The sequence below is a fragment of the Labrus mixtus genome, chromosome 20 (genome assembly GCF_963584025.1).
Source record: "Labrus mixtus chromosome 20, fLabMix1.1, whole genome shotgun sequence".
In the NCBI taxonomy this organism is placed as follows: domain Eukaryota; kingdom Metazoa; phylum Chordata; class Actinopteri; order Labriformes; family Labridae; genus Labrus; species Labrus mixtus.
Window position 1 is genome coordinate 17,499,063 of NC_083631.1, and position 22,453 is coordinate 17,521,515.

At 41.7% G+C, this 22,453-nt stretch overlaps 1 protein-coding gene across 1 annotated transcript in view; it reads right to left on the reverse strand.

Annotated features, from left to right (window-relative positions):
- Positions 1 to 433: 433 nt before the first annotated feature.
- Positions 434 to 22,453, reverse strand: part of LOC132954561 (protein shisa-9) — a 93,383-nt gene continuing 71,363 nt past the window's right edge. The window contains exons 3-4 of the mRNA XM_061027144.1: positions 15,114 to 15,230; positions 434 to 7,695 (exon numbers count right to left, since the gene is read on the reverse strand). Coding sequence (XP_060883127.1) covers positions 7,070 to 7,695; positions 15,114 to 15,230 — 743 coding nt within the window. The 3' untranslated portion in view covers positions 434 to 7,069. The remainder of the gene's footprint in view (positions 7,696 to 15,113; positions 15,231 to 22,453) is intronic.

The following is a 22,453-nucleotide window of genomic DNA, read 5'->3' on the forward strand; positions in this document are numbered from 1 at the left end:
ATAAGTTACCCTTGGACATAGCATGGCTAACTGATTCCATTTTTTCTCAGTCTCTGTGCCAGGATATAGGCTACCAACTTGTTACAGCATATTTCCATTTCACACCTTGGATTGTTGTGGAGGAAAACAAACCACGTGCAAAGAGCTAAAGAAGCTACAGGCACCTCCAAACTAGCTATTCTGATTAGTGAGGAGGCATTAAAAGTTCATAAAAACAAGTCATTTAGTGTTATCTTTTCTTTTTTAACACCTCATTGCAAGCAGTTCTTTCCCCCGAATCGGCAAAATCATTTCGTTGATCATACTTTTTCTTAATCACCTTGTTTTTCCAGATCACCAAGCAAAGGAAGTTTTACATTTGCATTTCTTATAATACTCATCCTCCTGAGAAGAAACAGCCAGTTCACACATGTCCAATTAACAACGAATGCTGTATTTCTTGAAAGATTTATTCAAACAGGACACATGGGCCAACGTCGTATGAGTGCCTTTAGACATATCAGTAAGTCAGTCAAAATGGTTTTTATAGAACATATTGTATGCATGAAAAGTCTGTTAATATCCCTTCACCCCTAACAAAAAGACCTCTAGAGAAATTTGTCTCGAGTTACAGAGTGACGTCAGATTGCCCAGTCTGCTTTTAATTCTATAAAAAGCCCTTATATAAGCTGAGTAGTCAACAAATTTCACAGCAGACAAGTGGTACAGCATACATATATACACAAGTAGTACATAGCAATCCAAGGCAGCCTATTGCCGCCTATAAGAAATGATCATGAAACAAAGCATGACTTTTTTTTTTTCTTTTTTTTCTTTTTTTTTTTTTTGCAGATGCAAAAGCTGTACAAGAAATGTTTCCTTTCATCTTTCGGCTAATGTGTTGGCAAAGCACTTGAATACAATGCAATATCTTTTAACATTAAGCACATGAGTGCATGTATACCATACAATGTAACTCAAAAGATCACAAGCTTTAAACAATTGACATCCTCTGGTTGTAAAGGAATTTAAGGGTTGTGTGGGAGGGGTGGGGGCGGTTAAAGGGGTGTGCAGCCAGGACTAAATCTGGGCGCACTCCCCATCAGTCAAATCATCTTTTTTTTTTTCCCCCCCCTCCCGTTTGTTTTTGACAGAAGTTTAAACCTCGAAAAAACACAGTACAAAAAACAAACTGACAGAAAAACAAAGAAACAACTGAACCATACACAATTATCTATATATTGCTAGGGATCACAGAGCCCAAGTATGTCTACCAGGTCGCATTCAGATAACCTGTGGTAGAATACTTGCATTGTTTCTTTTATAGAGTAGAAGTTTTACAAACAACAGTCAGTTAGCTCTGAGAAGAGCGAGTGACGCCATAGTCTATCATTAATCAGGAGAGATTAAGTAAACACATGCTAAGCTGATGATCCAAAACAGTCTCAGCATTCACACCGTTTTGGATTAGAGCATCAGTTAGATGTACTCAGCTTCTCCCGATTCAAGGCTTTTGGTCCTGGTTTGTACCACAAAGTCGTGGTTAATTGTATGGAAGATATAATTAGTGTTCCACCTCTGTGGCTCTCTGTAAGTGTGTGTGTGTGTGTGTGTGTGTGTGTGTGTGTGTGGGTGGGTGGGTGTATGTTTGTGCGAGTGTATTTACATTGTAACAGAGGCAAAAACTGGAGCTCGACAGAGGCTTTTTCAGTCTCATATTCAGTACTTTTCAGGTAGTCCTTGTCCCAAAGGTAATCAAAGAAGTCTATCCAGCATCAAAGCAAAAAAAAAAAAAAGATCCTGGTCACAGCAAAGTCATAACAAAAAGGTATGTTCCAGCACAGCAGCATGATTGCGTTTCGTGATTGTGACACCACTTATGTAGATCCCCGAAATGCGCATGAATCCACCTGTCACAGTGCTCGCCAGCCAGTCATCACGAGCCATGCCATTCCCTTCAAACTTTGAGGAAAGTTGAGAAGATGTAGTTGGTCTTTGTGAGTTTGCTGGTAGCCCGTCCTGAGGCTCCGTTTGTCCTGGAGGACTCACCGTAGTCTCGGCTCATTTAATTGTACATCCTAGAGCTGTCCTAGTGCCGTTTGTTAAGTCAGCCAGTGCTGCAGAAGAATGAAATGTCTCAACCCCAACAGTAACAAATGTTGAAATTGTGCAACTGAGAATACATTTGGCTACACAATGCTTTCTAAGCTGCTCATCAGAGAGACAAAACCCGGGTTTTAAGTTTTTAGAGACAAAATCAGATACAAAAACAAGCATTGCTTTATCAGCTGAGTGCATGCAACCCCATCTCTCTTTTCACTCTCTCTCATCTCCGGCCCCCTGCAGAGCCCATTCTTTTTGCTCAGCTCTCCCTCTGGTCATAAACTGAATACCCTCATTAGCACCCACCCCCTAAACTCAAGAGGAGAGTGCATGTCAACAAATAAAAAGATAAGAAGAGGGTGAGGACGGTCAGGCCCTTATTGCTTTACATATATTGCTTGTTTACTCGCTGTCGTCCCTAGTTTGTCCTCAACCTCTAATGCTTTCCGAGTGATTAAGGACGGACCCCAGAGAGAAAATTTGGAAGGGCTTTAGGAGGCCGGAAAACTTTTCATATGAAGTGACCCAGTTAAAGTGTGGCACCTCGTGGGAGTAAAAGTCAAAGAGACAGGGGAAGGGATGGAGAGAAACCTGCTGCAACTCGGTATTACATACTGTGTGGCGGCGGTGGCGGCAAAAAGCATAAGCGCCGATGTGTTTGATGCATATTCACGCCATGCATATCCCAGTGATGCCTTTGTATTCATGATCCCCATTCTCAGCTGATCCCTTATTACAAAAGCGTGCCAGCAGCTCCGAGCAGCTTGCCTTGCAGGTTTTTTTTTTCTCCACATCTTGGAGAGGTAAAGTGAAGAAGCCCCACGGAGCATTACAAACACGCATTATATTGCTAATTTATCCACCCCTGTTAAAGTTTACCCCTGCTGCACGCTCTTTATTTGCTTGCGCACAATCGCTGCTCCATGAAATTGAGATGCTAATGAGGGAATTCGGTTTGGAAGAAAAATCAATGGATTCAAAAATTAAAATGCATTTAATGTAAAATCCACTTGGTTCATTTTTTAAGGTAGCAATGTTGGCATCCGCTAATCTCAAGATGTAAATAGTATATCTTGAAGCATCTGTTCCTTTACACCCAAGTGTGTGTGTGTTGATGCTAGAATTTGTACGCGTCCTCTTTGAGTGTTATTATCCTCGACTTTTCTCACTTTTATGTGAGTGTGGGGGTTTTGTACATCAAGCCACACGGTGACGGCCTTTTTTTGATTTAATTATTAATTATAGTTCTTCCACACACACATGCCCAAATGAGATCCAATGAGAATATCATGCTTAACAACAGCTTGGAGCAACGGGTACAAAACAGCAGACAAGTGCTCGGAACTCATCGCTTAACCCTCCATGGATATGGAGGCACAGAGGGTGGTGTGGGGGTAGATGACACACAGCATGGAGGCTGCTGAGGAGCCAAAAAAAAGAGAGAAAGAGAAACTAAAGTGAGACAGAAAGAGAGAGGGAGAAAGCACAGAACACTGTGCGACTGTTGTAAGGGCATAGAATTTAAAAAGAAGGAGGTCTTTCTTTAATTATCCTGCAACTTTTGAACTCTCCCAACCAATGATTTTTATTACAAATTTCAAAGTATTCACTTTGAGTCTGCCGAATACTCATTGATATGAAACAGCTACCACCCTGCCAATGATAACGCTCTCTCTCTCCCTCCTGTTCTATAAGGAGGTCAGGACATCCTGGCATCTTTGGTTACACTGGGAAACTCGAAGTCATACCAAGTCATCGTGTTAGTGTATATTTAAAAGCTCCGACATGGTGCAAGACGCATCATTTTTCGCATAGTAATGTGCAGCTACATACAATGTAATGATTACTTGCAGATATTGTACATGGTAAAACCTCTTTACGTCCACTCATACTTCCAATAACTGAGACAGAGAGGAAGACAAGCGGGTCAGAGTTCAAATACAAGCGTCCAGATTGTTATGGGTATGTAAACAGCTTGACATTTTATGAAGTGTTCTCCAGGCTTAGGGAGGGTCTGGAAAAAGGCACTCATATCCAAAGTGGGTCATCTTGAAATGTATGCAGTTTTTTTTTGTCTAGGTTTGTGAAATATCGGATGAGAAAAAGAGTTTTTAAGCAGTTTTGGAAGGATTGTTTGTTTCATCATTACTTGAACTGAATGTATGCATAGTTGTAGACAAACTATGTTTATTTAATTGTAATAATTTGTTGGGTAATTCAACACTCTCCAGAAGACAGGATAGCACAGCTAATGTGATGGAAGCAGTTCAAATGATGTCTCTCTTATTTGATCTGTACATAAGTTACATTAAACTACTGTAAAAATGACTGCATAGTCATTTTGAGACTTGTTTGATTGGGTACTTTAGGTACCATTCGAGCAAGTCTTACCAAATCAATGTTTATAAATACAACTGGATATAGGGAACTAAGGGTTGAAAATCAATGAGAGAGGTTCTCCACATCTCCCCATGCTATGTGTCCCTACCAATGTGGAAACAAAAACTACGTCCTTGGACTGAGGTGAACACTTATGTTTGATGAGGTGCCAACCACCTGTCCGATGCATGTGCCAGGCATATGCAGTGTGGCATAGCTGGTGTCCGCTTGATAACAAATGAAGGTGAATTCAGTCAGTGAGTCAGACCGGTTGTAGCGTGGGGGGATGAGGAAGTGGGAATTTGTGGCATGGAGAAAAGAGATTTTGAGGTTCAGGAAGGAAAACTGAGTTTGTTAACTAAAGCCACCGATAACTAGTGTCAACCATCTTGAAAATGTTAAAGTACAATAGATTTGAAGACATTCCACCAATTGCAAGCTGGCCCGTATGCCATTAAAATAGCTATTTTGGCTCTTTGGGTCATGCTAATTTTGCACAAGCAACAGCAGTCGTAGAATTTCAGGGACAGCGGAGTTGCAGTAGCACTTTCAAACACTTGTCTTGGAGTCTGACAGTTCAGCAAGTAACAACCTTGAACAGCCATTATTGCTCACTGTATAGGGATCAACATGTTTACTTGGATACGTGTTTTAATAAGAACACAAGGAGCAGCTGAATCAAGTTAAAGACCAAAGATGTAGAATCAAACCAAACTGGGCCATTCACCAATAAATATACTGTACCTCAAGTGGCTCTGGTGGAACAAGCAATTTTCCTTCAACTTCCTCTCAGCCTCCAAACCCACATGCCCTGATTTTCTGTATTTAACCAAGTAGGACCATTTTACAAACAAATAACTTTAAATTCTACAAAAGCCAGGTTTTGGTTTGACAATATTTACCAAAGATCCAAACTAGCTTAATGTTACCGTCAATGAATGCATACAAACATAGTCCGGTGCTATCACATTATGTGCCACCATTCCATCATGCTGTAGTTCAAAGAAGACGCTGGGTTTATACAACCTCCAACTCCAAAGAAAATGGGCTTATCAGTAGCGTACGTTAGCAAAAGGGCTGAATAAACCGCACATAAATCAGACAACTTTGGAGAAAGAGGTTTGTTTCATTTCCAGCTGTAGCATTTAGCTAACAATTGGGTCCAGATCAAACTCCTGTTTCAATAGAACAGATGAGCCCAAAGTAGTACAACTTGAATAGAATAACTGTGGGGTAACTACTGAATTTTAATTGTATTCCCTTACAATCCATGTAAACGAGTCATAACAACTACATTCTGGAAATTATTAATATGTGTCGTGTCCAAATACTGTCAACTATTTAGAATTTGGGTCTGAATTCAACTCTTGAAATTGGACAATTTTCATAAAAAAAAAAAAAAAAGCTTCATGGGTTTACAGTGTTTGAAAACATTTCATATATTTCTTTCTTTTGGTGCGAGCAGTCGAAAGTTTGTGCATTTCAAAGTAGTACATTTACAGGTTTTGAAGTACATCACAAAGCAATGAGACAAACGGTTTCAGCCTCTCCAATGCTCCAAACAGCTGTGCATTGCCATGCTGGGGAATCACTTGCGATGGTGCATTGACTTTGGATGACCTTTCTGTACACATGGACTCGTTTGCTCTTTTTTTTTTCTCCAGGCATTGTGACATGTCCTGCAATTTCTTAACATCCGAAACAACACAAGACAAAGGGAGACTGAAACAGGCAGCCCGACAAACTGTTACAAATACCAATGAGGGTGCCTGCTTATTCACTTCCTCCCCAGTTTCTGAGGATCAGTGTGAGACAAGACACAAGTGTGCATCTGCTTGTGTATCAGTGGGATGCCTGTGGTCTCTGACACTGCTGGGGGAGCCTTCTGTAGTTTTTGACAAGTGTGTAGCGCGTGTGCATACACGGTTCAGATCCTTCTCATCTCATTTGCCCCTGGAATGAGATGAATAACCACCCCCAACCCGCCCTTCTATCTGCTATGAATTGCCAGGCTTATAACTTTCTCTCTGCAGGGGCTGGAGGGCAATGGGAGCTGACAACACAATAGCATTGTCTCTGCTGATAGGGAGCCAAAGTCTTGGGGGGAAACACTCCCCCTTCCAGCCTCCCTGACAGTCTCAGAAGAATTGAGCAGAGTGCATCCGGGCTACTTTTTGGGGGTAAATTGTAACTGTGGTTTGGATTTAAACATTTGTGCATGGTGGAGTGGTACTACAGAGCAGTGCAGAGTGTCATTGAGGTGCAAGGGAGAAGGAGAGAGCTGTGCGAACACACTGAGAGGCCACTCAATAATTTAGAAGAGACGTCTGGTTCAAAGAGTCACAGCCGACACCTGCCAATCCACCACCTTCACTGCTCATCTGCTGCTGCTGTTTTGATCCAGTGGTTTTTTTAAAAGTACACAAATGTAACCAACATTTTAAGTGTTGTCAACATTGATGAGGAAATTGCACAGATAAAAAAAAAAATCAGTGTAAGCACGATATTTGCCTGCCTGCTTCCCTCTTGCCATCACAGCTTTAGATATATCAGATATCCGAGCATTTAGTATGATGTCGCTTGGCTTCCTCCACTTTTATCTCCATGTTCAGACAGTGACCTCTGTCTTGCTGTTGGTTGGAAGTCCCTTGTGCTTTGGGTGCATGTGCGGCGAGTGACCGTAGCCCAGCGGCTGTGAGAATAGCTCGGGCAGTGTCTCGATGCTGAACTGCCTCTTGTTGGAGTAGGCCTGGCGCCGGCTGTTCTGCTGGTGCAGCTGCTGGTGCTGCTGCTGTTGGTGCTGTTGGTGCTGTTGGTGCTGCTGATGCTGCTGATGCTGCTGATGCTGCTGATGCTGTTGATGCTGTTGATGCTGCTGATGCTGCTGATGCTGCTGATGCTGCTGGTGCTGCTGGTGCTGCTGGATGGGATGGTGCTGCGGCTGTGCCTGGAGGCCCATGTGGGTGGCTGCAGGGTGCTGGATGTGGCTCTTGCTGGGGTCCCACGCCTTGAAGGCTGAACTGGATGTGAGGGGATGGGTGTTGGTTTTGGAGATCTTCGGTTTGGGGATCTGGGACGCGTTAATGGTGATGGCCAGTGGCGCATGGATGTCGGGTGGCGGGAGGAAAGGCTTGTCCTTTGGGTGGAAGTTGATTGGCTGGAAAGTGGGTGGTGACTGGCGGTGGGTGTAGTCTACCATTGGATAGCTCTTGTAGAAGTCTCTTGGAGTCGTGTCTGGATAGGTGGAGAGACAGTGGGGGAAGGGAAATAAAGGAAGAGACATGGTTAATTGACATTGATGAGCCCTTAAGACAGTTTGTGAAAGAGTTTTTTCGATTCCAATACCAGTATCAGTTTTGGTCTAAAATGTATAGAGCAATGGTACCAACACTGTAACCACCTGGCCCATTAAGAAATCAATGTGGCAATAACAAACCAAAGATAACTCTTCAATGTTATTCAGAGCTAGCAACATGTCAGCAATCATTGTTTTCCCACCAGAGATGTTTGTGTTTATGTTTTGCACCAGTATCTAAGGGGTCAAATTCTCATTTCTAGGTGTTGAAATCAATATTGGGGAAGAAAAAATTGTGCCATCAATCCTGTGACGAATGCAAATATTTGACGTTGAACTATTTAGTTGATAAATGTGCACATCCCTGGACGCTGTGTTCATCCACAAAGATTTGACTGTTTGGTTTTTACTACATTTATTAATAAAAAGCTTTTGCAGTCTACAATCAATGACCTTGGATTAAAAACACCAACAGAAATAGAGAGAAACAAACACGGTGAAGGAAGGTAGATAAGGGATATTGTTGCAATAAAACCGGAGATTTGTGGAGAGTTAACATAGAGTTTAGAATGTCAAGTCAAATCAGCACAAGACCCCTGAGTGGAAGTCGACTCTGTTATTCGGTCATCACCCTCCACCCTCTATATGACTCTTCCCTAAAGACACTAACAACCTTGTTTGTATAGCCTCTTTAATATCTTTTTTCCTGAAGAGAAAAAGGAGTCTTCTGTCTGATGTTTTTTCCCTTCATTTTGAGCCCTTATCACACTGAATCATAAGACGTGGTACCTTTTTTTTATAGATCTTAACACCGGTTTCCATAATAAAACAGGAAGCAGGTTCTATGAGCTTGTACTGCTTGTTTATGACAAAGTACGCTTGTATGTGTTTGCTTGTGTTCCTGTGTGACTGATCTCATCACACAATCCCACCAGGAAAAAACACTCTTAAGACAATGTGTAAAGCCTGGTCAGAAGATGTATGACCAGTGGAGCTTCATTAGTTGTAATGAATGTTTATGAATGGGGCTGGTTGATATTGGTTTAAATCAGGTTGTCAAATGATCAAAAAATTTACTCACAATCAATCCCAAAATTTCAATAAATAATCACGATTAATGGCACGTTTGAAATGACATAATTTCACATTTGAAATAGAAATTGTGAGGACAAAAATCCAAAATAAAAGCCTGTCTTAAACTGAGATTACTTTATTTGCTGCAAAAACCAAACGAGAGGACGGTAAAAGAGTGAAATGTTTGATTTCATGAGCTGGATATTCCTTATTACTTATCAACTGAGCTGTCTTTGAGTTCTTTAAAAGTGAAATAAGACATCCAAAGATGCCGCATTTTATCAACGCTGTGCCTAAAGGGACAAAACAGCATGCAGGTTAATCAGGTTGACAAAAATGAATGCATTCATTTCAGACTCTAATTACTCCAGATTGATGCTGACAGTCCTCTTTTTAATACATCAGATACTGTTCAATATGGTATGATCATACCACTCTATACCATAGGCTTTTTAAAAGCATATTGGGGTTTTTCATTTTTTCACCTACTTGAGCTCTTTAACAGCACTCTCAGGAAAAAAAGAGCTTTGTGTGGATGATTTGAATTTCTTGTGCAGCATCTATGATTCATCCGTTTGCAGGCAGAGTGTTTGGACAATATTAAGATAAAGACTGCAAACAGAAGTCCTCCGTTGGCTGGTTGTAAACAAATTAATTTTCTTTAGCAGAGGTTCGGTTTCCCTTTGCTTGTTTCCTTGTTGAGTCATTTATAATATTTTATACCAGCTGAAATGACTGAAACCAGTGTCCTATATTTGTCATTTCAGAACGCCTCGGAGTGGTTTTCATTTTCACACATTTCAGGGAAGTCTCTAAGCACTATTACAGCCTGGTAATTGCTTATTGAACACTTCAAATGTGGGCTCCATTGTGTAACTCCAGGCACTTCAACAGCAGCCCTTGAGGAGAGAAACAGAGTGGCCGGTAATCATTCACTCCCTCAGGTCAATTCTTTAAACCAGTGCAGGGATTAAATACAATCCTGCTACAACTATTACCGTTTAAGGTAAACTGCAAGAACAACTGGAAGTTTTTCTTGAAACATGACAAAGCAGGCTTCATATTTCTACTCTATAGTCTGACGGTACAGAATGACATTACTTTTGGGTGTTTCTAGTCTTCCAGCAGAGAATACACCTGATAAATATCAAATAACAGATTTCGGAGGAATACATTATTTTTCTTTACAAAGCAGCAATGTTATGCAAAACTGATGACTTCGAATGAGGAGATTGAAAAGAAACTGTTTTGCTTTCATTTACATTTTGCAATAATGGGAAGGAACGCGTGGAGGATTAGCGTGTATATTTGAGTGATTGCACATATGAACGTCTGTGGATTTTACGTACATATTCTGGCACATGTGTGCAGCTGTACATGTGCCAAGGCATCATGCAACAATGAGCGCATTTACATGCATTCTGTGCTCTTTGAAAAGGGAATAAGCCGCTTGATGTGTCTGTGTCTGTGCAGCTGAATGTGCAGTATCACATGGCTATGGCAGCTTATACAGTTGCCTGTTTTTCATAATAATGCTGCCTCACATATAGGAAGGAGTCTGCGTTTCTACAGATGCACTGTGATTTTAATAAGAGCTGGAGGAGCTTTAAACACATGTCTGTTTTCTAATATTTCCTTTCAGTTGTATTATTATTTTGTCTAGAAACTATTGGTTGGACCTTATTAATTACATATTGTGGACACTGTATCCTTCTGTTTAGGAGTTAGGTTCTGCATTTGGAGCTACAGCAGCAGAACATTTGGCTCGCATCTCTTTCCAGGGCAGGAAAATCTGGGACGGCTTTGATACAATGAATTTAACACAGCCCTCCTTCCCTTAACAACTGCTGTTGCCGTCCATCTGAGTGTTTCCACACATGTTGCCAGCAGGAGCACCTGAGAGCGAGCTCCTTGGTGAGCGTATTGTGTGCCGTCCTCTCCAAAACACAAACTCTCCATCTGCTCATTCTCTCTCTCTTCCCCCCTCTCTCTCTCTCTCTCTCTCTCTCTCCCATTTCTTTTCTCCTTTATTTCATTTATTACTAAACATCATCTTCTGCTCTCTATCCAGCAGCAGCCTGAAGCCAGGCCTGTGGGTCCAATCGAAGCCAACGCATAATAACCACATAAGTTTGGCCCTCAAAGGGTTACAGTAGCGTAGTAGACCACACTAACCGAGACCAAGACATACCCGAGACCAGTGTGCTCCAAGACTGAGACAAGACCAAGACATTTAGGGATCGAGACAGAGTCAAGACCAAGACCAAGGCAGGGTGGCATTCCTCCCCCTTGAATTCTGATTGGTCAACCCAGGTGCCACCCCAAAATCTAAATCTATGGTAGTCAACTTTTCTGGCTGTTTTCAACAGGCCAATGGCGGTACCAAATTGAAACATTTGCTTTTTTCAACGGTTGGATCCATAGACATTAATTAAACACCACAGCTGCTCTTGGAGTCGTTGAATCAGTCATGTCATCTTCGAGAATATTCCAACGCCTCCTGTCTTATGTTGTCTTTCCTCCTTTCTGGGGACTTGGCACTGATTGTAAAGTAATCTGGATGAAGCTCCGTTGGTTACACATCAATCCCTTTGTTAGTATTTCTGTTTCTTCAATGAACACATCTGCAACATCTGTGTCTGGCGTTTGGTTAAAAAAAATGAACACAGAACAGCATCTTCATTTTTACCATTTAAATGAAGCCACTTCTTGAATATTCAGGTTGTTCTTTCTCTCTGTGTCCTCTCACTTTTTTCACCCTCTAACCTGAAGCGTCTCACTGCCAGTCCACCCGTCTTCACTTAATTAAGACAGATATGTCAGAGATGCTTGTGCCAAACTCCTGCTGCTACACCTGGCATAGGTCGGCTCTCACACAGTCCTGACCTTTCTGACCTGTTGTGCTCTTCCTCATTTCAATCCTTTCCCCTCTATTTGTACCAAACACTCTATTTTCTTCATTTTAGCTTTTATATCTTGCATTGTGTTATCTAAAACAAAGCACATTCCTTTCGTTATATAATTCCAACAAAGATAAAGCAGCTTGACTCATGCTGTTTCACTGTGCACAATGTTCAGCTCTCCTCTCCAAAGTGCTGTGTGTCCTAGCCATGACTTTGTCCACACAGAGAGGATCTCTGGACTTGGCGGTTATTTTATTTTTATTTTTTATTTTGCCCATGCAGGAGAGCAGATGCACACGGGTGACTGGATTGTGTGTTCATTTATGTTTCTGTCTTAACGATTGGAAAACAGGAAATAGAATACAATCGTGCAACAATTATTCATGAACTCAATCCAAAAAATGTGTAAACGAGTAAGAACTTTGAGTGGTAAAGCTGCAGCAGTCATGAATGTAAACATAATTTGGCAATTGGCAACAGAGACTGGACAAACAGAACATAATGTAGCTCTGTGGGGGAGGGGCTCCACGACTTTTTCCTGAATTGTCTTTGAGGACGTATTTACTTTATGTTCGCTGTCTGATAGCTGTGATGGGGCTCTCTCCTCGTTCTGTGCATATTGTGTCACAAAACAGTACATGCTCATGTGTCAACCTGTCGACCATCATCATCGTCACTGTGTCCTTGTCTGTCTGCATTGATCAGATGATAGATGGTATTTGTGTGTCTCTGTACATTTGAATGCCCTTATCCCCTTCAGCGTGCCTACAGGTAGAAAGATGTACTGTAACATCGTCTGTGTGTCAACGTTAACGTGTGTTTGCTTTTGCTGTGAGAGTCTTTGTGTCTTATGCCTCCTACAAATTGCAATTTTTGTAATCGTATAAGTTTATTGCAAGCCACACTGGGCGAAATGGATCTCATAATGCCGGGTACCACATGCATGTACACAGTGCCATGAGGTATCTAGTGAATAGACTGTGAGGCAAGTCAACAGGCGGTGTCATTAGCATCATCTTTGTGGGTCAACCGGATCTAGCTGAGGTTGCTATGTCGGTCAACACAAAGTGAGCTCTTTGCCATAGTGGGCTTCATGTGCTTCACGTGCATGGAGAGAAAGCAGGAAAAAAGAGGAGGAATGGAGAAATGTGGACACGGTCATGGCTACTCTTTGGGGGGCGACAGTGTTGCAGAGAGTGCTTGAGATACGTTATGTTGTTGTTATCGTACGCTATCGACAGCTCTGGATTCTGTGTGAGTCGAGCGCATCAGTGCGTCTTTTCATACTGCGTATCTATTGGTTGGCAGTTGATGTAGATCGCAGAGGCATTCAAAATGTGAGACGATCATCCTAAATTTCGGACACTTTCAGACATTTGTTGCAGGCTATGTTTGGTCGCAAGACCTTGAGATCGGTTATCTTTGTTCCTGATAAAGGACCATTGTTTTGGAGCCACTACCACAGATATTGCCACGATTGATCGTCACAATCGTACAGTCTGTATCTGGCATTAGAGAGAAAGATAGCGGGGCTAAATGGAAAAATTGGGACCCAAACAGTCCTCTACCACCCACTGAGGCTTTCCTAATGAGTGTGTGTGTGTGTGTGTGTGTGTGTGTGTGTGTGTGTATGTGTGTTTTTCAATTTAGAATAGTTGTATTAGCAGTCCATTATGAGTTATGTCATCTTCTGCTGGATAATTATGCCATCATCAAACTTTATTTCCATAACTCATTCTCAAGTACTATGAATAAAAAGAGGTGCTGCATTAACCGTCAGTATGATAGTCGCTGAGCTTTACCAGATGATCAACCCACCCACAACAACGACAAATAGTGTGTGTGTTCAAGCCCCCTTTGCTTTTTAAACTGCACATCATTTGGATGCACAATTAGGGGTAATGTGTAATGGGCTTGTTTTAAGTTTCTTCACCAATTAACAGGTTTGATATTTGGCTTTACGTGATCGAAATTAATCAGAATGTTTTCTCTTCGGTTTAAAAGCCAGGTGTGCCTGCATCTGGCCCATTTGCTAACAGCTACAATTTGTGTCTTTTTAACACAAATAATTAGGAGGGCAGCTGTGCGTGCATCTGTGTGTAAAACGTTGTTTCTGGAGTATATTATAGTATCTGAAAAATTGGCTTTTTTAATAGCAAGACAGCTTTGTTGGTCAGTGGATGAAATGCTTTCTGTTGTCTAAGAGGGGGGCAAGATACGCAATATAGCAATATGCCAAATATGTGCATGACCACACTTCTTTTTAAGACCAACGTGCTCATGGTTTCACAGGTCGCTGTTGGTACATTGGAGTGTTGGTTTAGAGAACGAGCACTCCATCAGTTGGAAACAACAACATTTGCCATGAACTGTGAAGCTTGAAGAGGATGGATCAGAGCAGCTTCAATGTGTTTTGGCATAAATTACACAAGTCAAAGAACTGGAGGGATATACACACTTCTAGCATGTTGTTCTCTTTTTGGGGGTTTTATGAAGGTGTCTTGCTGCTGCTGCCGCTGCCAAAAACCTCTGTTGTGAGATCTGGTGCATCATGGCTCGAGTATTTGGACTCATTACTTCGGTTTATACTTTAGTTTGCCACCTGATGGGTGAAGTGAAGTCCCCCAATCCATTAAATTAACAGTCCAAGTCTAGGTCTGACATATAAGTTAACAGTCTTGCACTTATTTTCATTTCTGCAGGGGGAGCTTTGGCGATTTTTTTTCTCTCTTGTTCAAGACATTAATCCATCCTCACTGTTTGTCCTTGTACTGACCAGTCATGTGTGTGTGATGCATCGTGGTGGTAAAGAAGAACCTTTTGCAAATTCTTTGACACATAGAACGTCAGTGATATTTTAAAGAACTGGAGCCCAGTAACGTACAGTATTCACACCAGTGGAAGAAACATATCTGGGCTGTCGGATGCTTAAAAGCTGCCATATCCTCTTCATAATGGCTGCCTTGATCTTATATAATATGAAAATGAAAATCAAAGTAAATCCGCCACTGCATTCAAGCATGATTCATGAATCAGCAAGATTGGATGAGAGTCAGACTCATAACAAATTCATTAGTCTAATGGTGCTCGCTCTCCTTTAACCCGTTTACCACTCAGTGTGAGCGACATGTAGAATCCATCATCATCATCATCATCATCATCATCATCCTCCTGGTTCAGGTTTGTTTACACTGTACCGTATTTAGCCTCACTTAACTGCACAGTTAGCCTGCATTCTTTATCTGCCTTGTAACGTCACATCACTGTTTTACATCTATTCTTAACTGCTCAAACATGATTACGTGCTGTGTTTGTAAAGGCTTGTGTTTCTAATATTTGGCTGCGTGTTTGGATGTGTGTTTGTGTGTAGTCATACTCACCCACTGCCTTGAGCGAGGTGTACTTGTTGAAGCCAATTCCCAGGTTGTTATGAGGGTGAGACAAGGCCATAGCAGGACCCAGGGGAGACAAGGCTGCATTGTTCAAATGGTTATGATCTACAAGCGAGAGAGAGAGAGAGAGAGAGACGGACAGAAATAGAGTGATTTAAACATGGAGAACAGGGAACATGGAGTACATTTATTAAATTCCTGCAAAAGAAAATCCAAAGCTGTATTTTTTTTCTCTCAAGGCGTGTTATGAGAAAATGATAAATATCACATGATTAAATCCAGAAATGTGATGCGTCATGGTTTTATTTAAGAACTTATCCAACACATATATTATTATTTGAACACGTTTTGGTTTTACAGTACAGTCTATCCAGAATGTGATGTAACATGCTAGTTCAGCTTCTTCTGGGAGAAGTGATGAAATGACTGATTCTGCTTCTGAGTAATGTATTCATGAAACCTTTCAGATGTGCAGTTTGCTTGGGCCAGAAGAAAATTAATTAATCTGAGCCTTGAAGGCATCAAGCGAAATAGCAAACACATACATAAACCTGTGATATAAACATACGAAGGCAGTTCGAAATGGTAAATGGACTTGAGCTTGTATCGTGCTATTCTAGTCGTGTGACTACTCAAAGCACTTTTACACCGCAGGTCACACCTACACATTCACACCCTGATGCCAGAGGCTGCTGTGTAAAGTGACCATCAGAAGTAATCGATCCCATTCATACACATTCATACACCGCTGACAAAACAGTGGGAGCAACTTGGGGTTAAGTGTCTTGTCTAAGGACACATCAGACCTGTGGATCAGGAGCTGGGGATCGAACCCCCAACCAGCTCTACCACTGACCCACAGCCGCCCAGTATTTAAGTAGCCTTGGAAAATGCTAAAATAGTAATTTGGAGAAACAAGAAGGGATATTCACTAAACTTATTCTGTGTGCTGTTTGGTTAATTTTTAGGTAATAAAATAAACAAACACAGGACTAACTGTCCTCTGAAGTTATATACCTGCAGCGCGGCCATTTTCCATTGACTTAATTATTTAGGATTGGAAGGCGCATTGGCGTTTGTAAATATAAAAGTTCTAACTATAGAGACAAATGATACTGAGAGTTTGGAGGGACATTGATCTATATTGCAGTAGTCAATATAGTCAATTGGAAGCTCCCATTACCTGCGCTGGGAATTGAAGCATTTCCTTTTGTATCCTGTTCCACTACAAACACGTATATTAGTTTCAAGTTATTCTTAGATAGCTGTGGTATGAGCTAGTAGCTGTTTTCTCCTCATAGCTTTAGATTTTTAAATATGTAGTTTTACTTGAAACATGGCGAGATTTCCATCCTGATTTTCACTTTTCACTGTTTATTGATAATCAACTGATTAAACAATGAAAAACATAATAATGAGGCCAAAATATTATAATATGTTGGACACATTACATTTGTATTACTCCCAACCAGTAGCAGTATTTTTTATCATCATAGCATGGAAGCTTACCACCTGAAGCTCGAGATCAGAGGAAAATTGGCCTCATGTTTTTATGGTCGTTGGTATGTTGAGGCATGGAAGCTTCTTTTAGAGTAATTGCCAGTGTTTGAGAGTTTCATGGTTAAAGATGCAATATGGATTTTTTTTTAAAGCACTTTAAAGAAAGAAGCATCCTCATGTTTGTTGAAGAATTTCAAACAGGGTGATGCACACTTTGTCTCTCTCCACACACACACACACACACACACACACACACACACTTGCATGCATAAACAAGAGCAGTAACCCCGCCACCCACTACCACCAGCCCTGTGATGACTGAGACGCATCAGTGGGAATGAATCGAGGGGGAAACGGGAGAGCGTGGCTGAAAAGAGCACGAGAGGCAGGGAGAAGGCTGGAGAGCGAGAGATGTGACACCAGCGCTGAGCGATTGAATTAGAAAATAGAACTTCACTTCCCCGTGTAATTGATATGCAGCGATGTCACGCTGTGTGCGACGTGGAGCGTGGAGAAGCACAACTGTGTGTTGTAATTTTATGCCTGTGTTTCTGCGCGTGTGTAAAATAGGAAGTTGCTATTGTCTCATGTGAACAGCTGGTACCTCCCGCTCTCCTCACGGAAATCCTTCATCAAGATCTCCACAACTTAGTTTTCAAGATACACACAGAGAACAAAAAACATCCAAAACTGCCGCTAGGTTTTAAGGATCTTTTGAGCGGTTACTTAACAGTGGAAGAATTCGCTTTTGCTCTTTAAGTGTCCTACATTCGAATGCGATGTTCTTGGAGTAGGCCACCAACAGTGGAAATAATGAGGCAGACACAGAGAGAGATGGAGTGAAAAACAGAAAGATAGAGAGAGTGATAGTTGAAGGCAGAGATGGACAGCGGGGGGAAAAAAATCAGCTAATTGATGGAAAGATCCCTGGCTGGTCTCCAGTTTGACCACAGGGCTGTTCCTGGCCACCAGAGAGCCAAGAGAGAGAGGGAGAGAGCGAGAGAGACAGAGACAGAAAATACTGTAGTAATGTGCACACCATTTGTTGTATTTTTCTCTTTGATTAAAAATCTCATACATGCAGCTCTGGCTACATTGTTCTTTAGAACAGTCATGCTACTGAAGCATGGGATGGAACAAGGGATGTTGTATAGAAGTAAGATGGTTTTGGTTATTCAGTCTTGTTGAATAAGATGAAGAACATGACCAATAGTGACCGGTTATTTCTGCAGTCATGATAATGGAGTGTCTAAGAGTCCAGAAAAACGTGCTGCACTTGTGTAATTATGTCGCTATATGTAGAACTTTAAATAAAAAACTCACTGACATGCATTTACAGCAGGCTGTCTTGGTTCCAAGCTTTAATCTCTTGAAATAAGGAAGGAGGATTTGAAAGGAGAAATTTACTTCTGGAACCAGAGCGGCTGAAAAAATGGGGCGGTCAACATGAGCTCTATTTCAACTAATATTGTCTTAAAACACTCCAACAGTGTTTAGTTTTAATGAGCACAAAGCAAGCTAGCAAGTTAGCTAGCTGGAAAAACTTTGGCCTCAAAAAATATAACGGAAAGCTAAATGAAGCTTCACTGTAGGTTGGTCCCTCCGAACTACAGCTCCACATTACACTGGAATATTTAATCCATCGCTACATTACGAAGCTTTTATGTTTGAGACAGGTTTCAATTTTGTTTGAACTCATTGTTTCGAACACAGGCTCAGGCTTCAAAAAGCCCGTAAAAGATTTGAAAACTGGATTCATGAATGTTCCTCTTTATTTCATGTTTTCTTTAATATGTCTCCCTAAACAGAGTTTACCATTTAAAGACATCATGTTCATTTTATGAAACGTCAGGTCACCAGCTTTTGTGCAATTCAGGAGGCTTCCCGCCTGCCTTAGTCACTTTGGCACCATTCATTCCACCATATTGTCAGAGAGAGAGAGAGAGAGAGAGAGAGAGAGAGCAGATTGAAAGGGAATGAATTCCTCCCCGTCTTCTGTATTCTTGAATAAATTCTTGCCGAATGTCCTACATTTTCCCTGTGTGTGTTCATGAGTGTGAGCATGTGCTTTGAAGTACCATAGTATAAAGGCCTCAGAGGAGAAGCACTGAATAAGAATTCAAATTTATGTTTATTAAAGAGGAGCGGAGAAGGAAATGAGGACTTACAGTATATGGATGTTATGAAGCAGTGGGGGAGGGAATAAGAACTGCGTGGACATGTTTTAGGGCAAATGATTAAAGGTGTTATGTGACCTGCATGATTTATATGTGTGTATCAGCCACTTCTGTGTGAGCAGCATGAATACTACTTTTTTATGTGCATGCCTTGCAACCAGTTTGCATTTGTTATTCTTTGTATTTGTGTCCACACAAGTGTACTGTGTGTGCAGGCAGGCAGGCAGCAGAGCACCGCTGGGTGATGGCCTAATTCAACAGGGCTCAACATCAAAGAGGCAGACTGCTGCAAGTGCTTCAGCCAGCCTTACTCTGACATGACTACTGTCACACACACAAACAGAGACAGAGAGAGAAATGGAAAGAGGAAGAAAGGGCAATAGATTCAAGACAGATGGCACTGTGTGGGTAGCATGGAAGGAGGAAAGCAGGAGGGTCCTGTGTTGTTTAATGAATGCCGCATTTAACTAACAGGGACACTGGAGTGAGTCCTCCATGGTTCACACACGCAGGCTAAAAGAAATGCTCTTGTGCTACTGTAGGGCAAACTGCCTCAACAGGCAAGTGGTGTAGATGTCACATCATTTTATGTAAGTGTATGAGCACAGGAGAGGCTTAATCTTAGTCTCTCAGACCTTTAAAGCCGTAATGTGTTTTACTTAGGATTTAGACGTAGATCTCTACACCAGAATGTTTATTGATATTGTACAGGTATATAGATAAATCTGTTCCACAGCCTGAGTGGAGCTTAAATAGAATAGGATAAAAACTCAAAGTAAAAAGAAAGTGTAAAATCAAGGAGCCCGGATAGCCTAGCGACTATGTCGCGCACCCCATGGACAGAAGCTATAGTCCTCATCGGAGTGGCCGTGCCCATGTCACCCTCCTCTCTCTCTACTCCCAACATTTAGTAGTAAAAAAAAAACCAAAAAACATGCATACACAGTACAAGTGTAAATCTTCTGACTTAAAACATCAACGTGGGATTTTATTGGAAGAAGTGTACTGGACTAACTGAAGAAAGGGACTTTTCTAGAGTCATGTGGACAAGTGTCTATCACATTTAAGTTCAGCATTTGTTAGCTTATGCTCATATGTAGTGGACAGTCCTATAGGGAGGAATGCATCTTCTCAACTCCGGGGGGGAAATGTATCGGGCGTATTTCCCTAAATGTCACATCCTAAAAATGTGGCCTATTTCCTCTTTCTTAACATTTAAACATTAACATATTTTTCCATTTCCCAGCTGCCCTGAATGCATCTTTAGTTTAAGCCTGATAGTGTTTGATGGTCGCTATAAGGCATTAGCTTAGTGCTCAGGAGTTCATACTAACAGTGTATTCTTTGCATGTGGAGCTTTCAGTGGTGTCATGTGTCTGACATGTGAACCCCCATTTAAAATCTGTGCAGAGAAAAAATACAAACATGCATTTGTTTGAGGCGTGCTTGAATACATCATACTGTGGCCAATCTCAATCATGCAAACAACACGTCCGCGGAGGATTAGCAGATGCTCAGTTGCTCCACTTTCTCTCACCTTCCCTCGCTCTTTTTCTTTCTTATCGCTCCAATGTTTACTTTTTAATTTCTATCGCGGTCTCTCTCTCTCTCTCTCTGTATCACCTAGTTTTCCTGTTAGATTTCTTATCACACCCTGCATCCTGCTCCTTTGCCTCTCCTCCCCCCCCCCTTCTGCATCCTCTCTTTTTCTCTCAGTCACCAGCTCCCCCCCCCCCCCCCCTCCCCACTGTATTTTCTCTTTTTATTCTCTCTCACTTAAAGTGTGAAGTCCGCCATCTGTTGCCTTGCAAATGAACGCAGCTTGTTTGAGGAGGGACTCATCTACCTTTTTTTAATCATCCTCCTTTCTCCACTCTAATTTCTATTGAAGGCAATTGCCGTGGAGATGAGACTGAAAAGCTCGTGTTTGGGCATGGTTTAAGTTTGGTATTTTTTATTGACCCTTGCTCCTTTCTAGCGACACAATCTTGACGCCAAATATGGCGTCAGCTAAACGCGGAGCCCGAGGCTTCGAAAAAGGCAAATTACAAGCTCTTGGGTGACTTCACAGTGGCTACGGCCATTTTTTATTCAGCCCGTGGCAGTGATGCAATACGTTTTGCCTTGTCTTGTTCCATGTCTTTAAGTGACAGCATAGCAAGAGTTCTGAACTTTGTGATGTGAAATTGAACATAACAAGAGTGATGAAATGACTAGAAAGAGTAGCTGCACCCACAGCCTGCATCCCCTCTCCATGCTTCTCTCTTTGTGTTCTTCTTCTTGTGTTAAATGGACTAAATGGGAGTTGTCTCAGAAACACTTCCTCATCAGAATCAGTGTACTGTCATTGCGCTCTCCTTTCTTTCCCCGCCACACACACACACTCGATGCTGGGTAAACGAGGGTTTGTCCCAGGACAAGCATCATTATTTGCCTTTAGCGCACGCATTGGATGCATCGAACTTTGAACTTCCTGTTTGCTCATCATTTTACATAATGCTGCGGACTGCTATACATCTACGCACACCCACACACGCAAACACACACACACACGCTGGGCTGGAAATAAACATGAGGGATATAAAAGAAGCACACTAGAATTGTAAAAATCATGACAAATGCCTCTACATTTTTAACCCTTTAGGCCCCAAACCACCTAGGAGCCCCATGGTTTTTTTTATTCTTCTCAGTGTATTAAAAACGCTGTGATTCTCTTGCCGTGCCCATAAACAGAAAACCTAATACATACTTTTTTTAAAGGAAGAATGTGAAACTTTCGATCCAGTAGGTGTCACCCTTGAGCACCAGCATTAAACCAAAACCAAATGCTGCGTAGTCTATCTTATTCTTCTTTTCTCTAGTCCTTGACTTAAACAGCTTTAGACGCAGGGCCGTCCCGTCCATGTAAACACGATGTAAACACGGCCTGACAACAACACAGCCGGCAGGACTCACACTTCTCACTCATTGTAGACAGTCATGACTCGGAAAGAGAGAGAGAGAGAGAGACAGTGGGGAATGGCATGCAGGGAAGGAGCCACAGGTCAGATTTGAACACAGGGCGCTCCCACTTCAAGGACTGCAGCCTCTGTTCATGGGGCGCGCGCCATAACCGCCATAACTCAGCCACGGGCGCCCCGACATGATCTTAATTTAACCCATTAAATAAGACACTCAGATCCCATTTAGACCAAACTCTTGGGGGGAAAACAATTCAAACGTAAACACTTTATGATGGCTTTAACCACAGAGGTCACTGTGTCACAGGTCACAGCTCACAGAGTAGTTATGTTGTAAACGGAGGTTCACTGCATGTAAACATTAGTTGTGTGTGACTATGGGAGGATCTATCATTAAACTCATTGATTGGGCCCTGATGCTGGTGGATAGGAAATGTGGAATTGATCAATGCTTAAACATACATTCATTCAGACTTTTAGAGGCCCAACAAGCTGGGAAAGCCTCATTCTCTTATTCACACTAATGGTCATACCTCAGCGTATATAACCTTATTTTGAAAAATATTTTTACATATACAAAACAAACTGCACATTTTCTCCTTGCTGTTCCACAAATGTACCCATTTACACATACATTCCTCTGCCTCATGTATGAGCTCTTGATGTTTTTACATGTTCTCCTGTGTTGCCT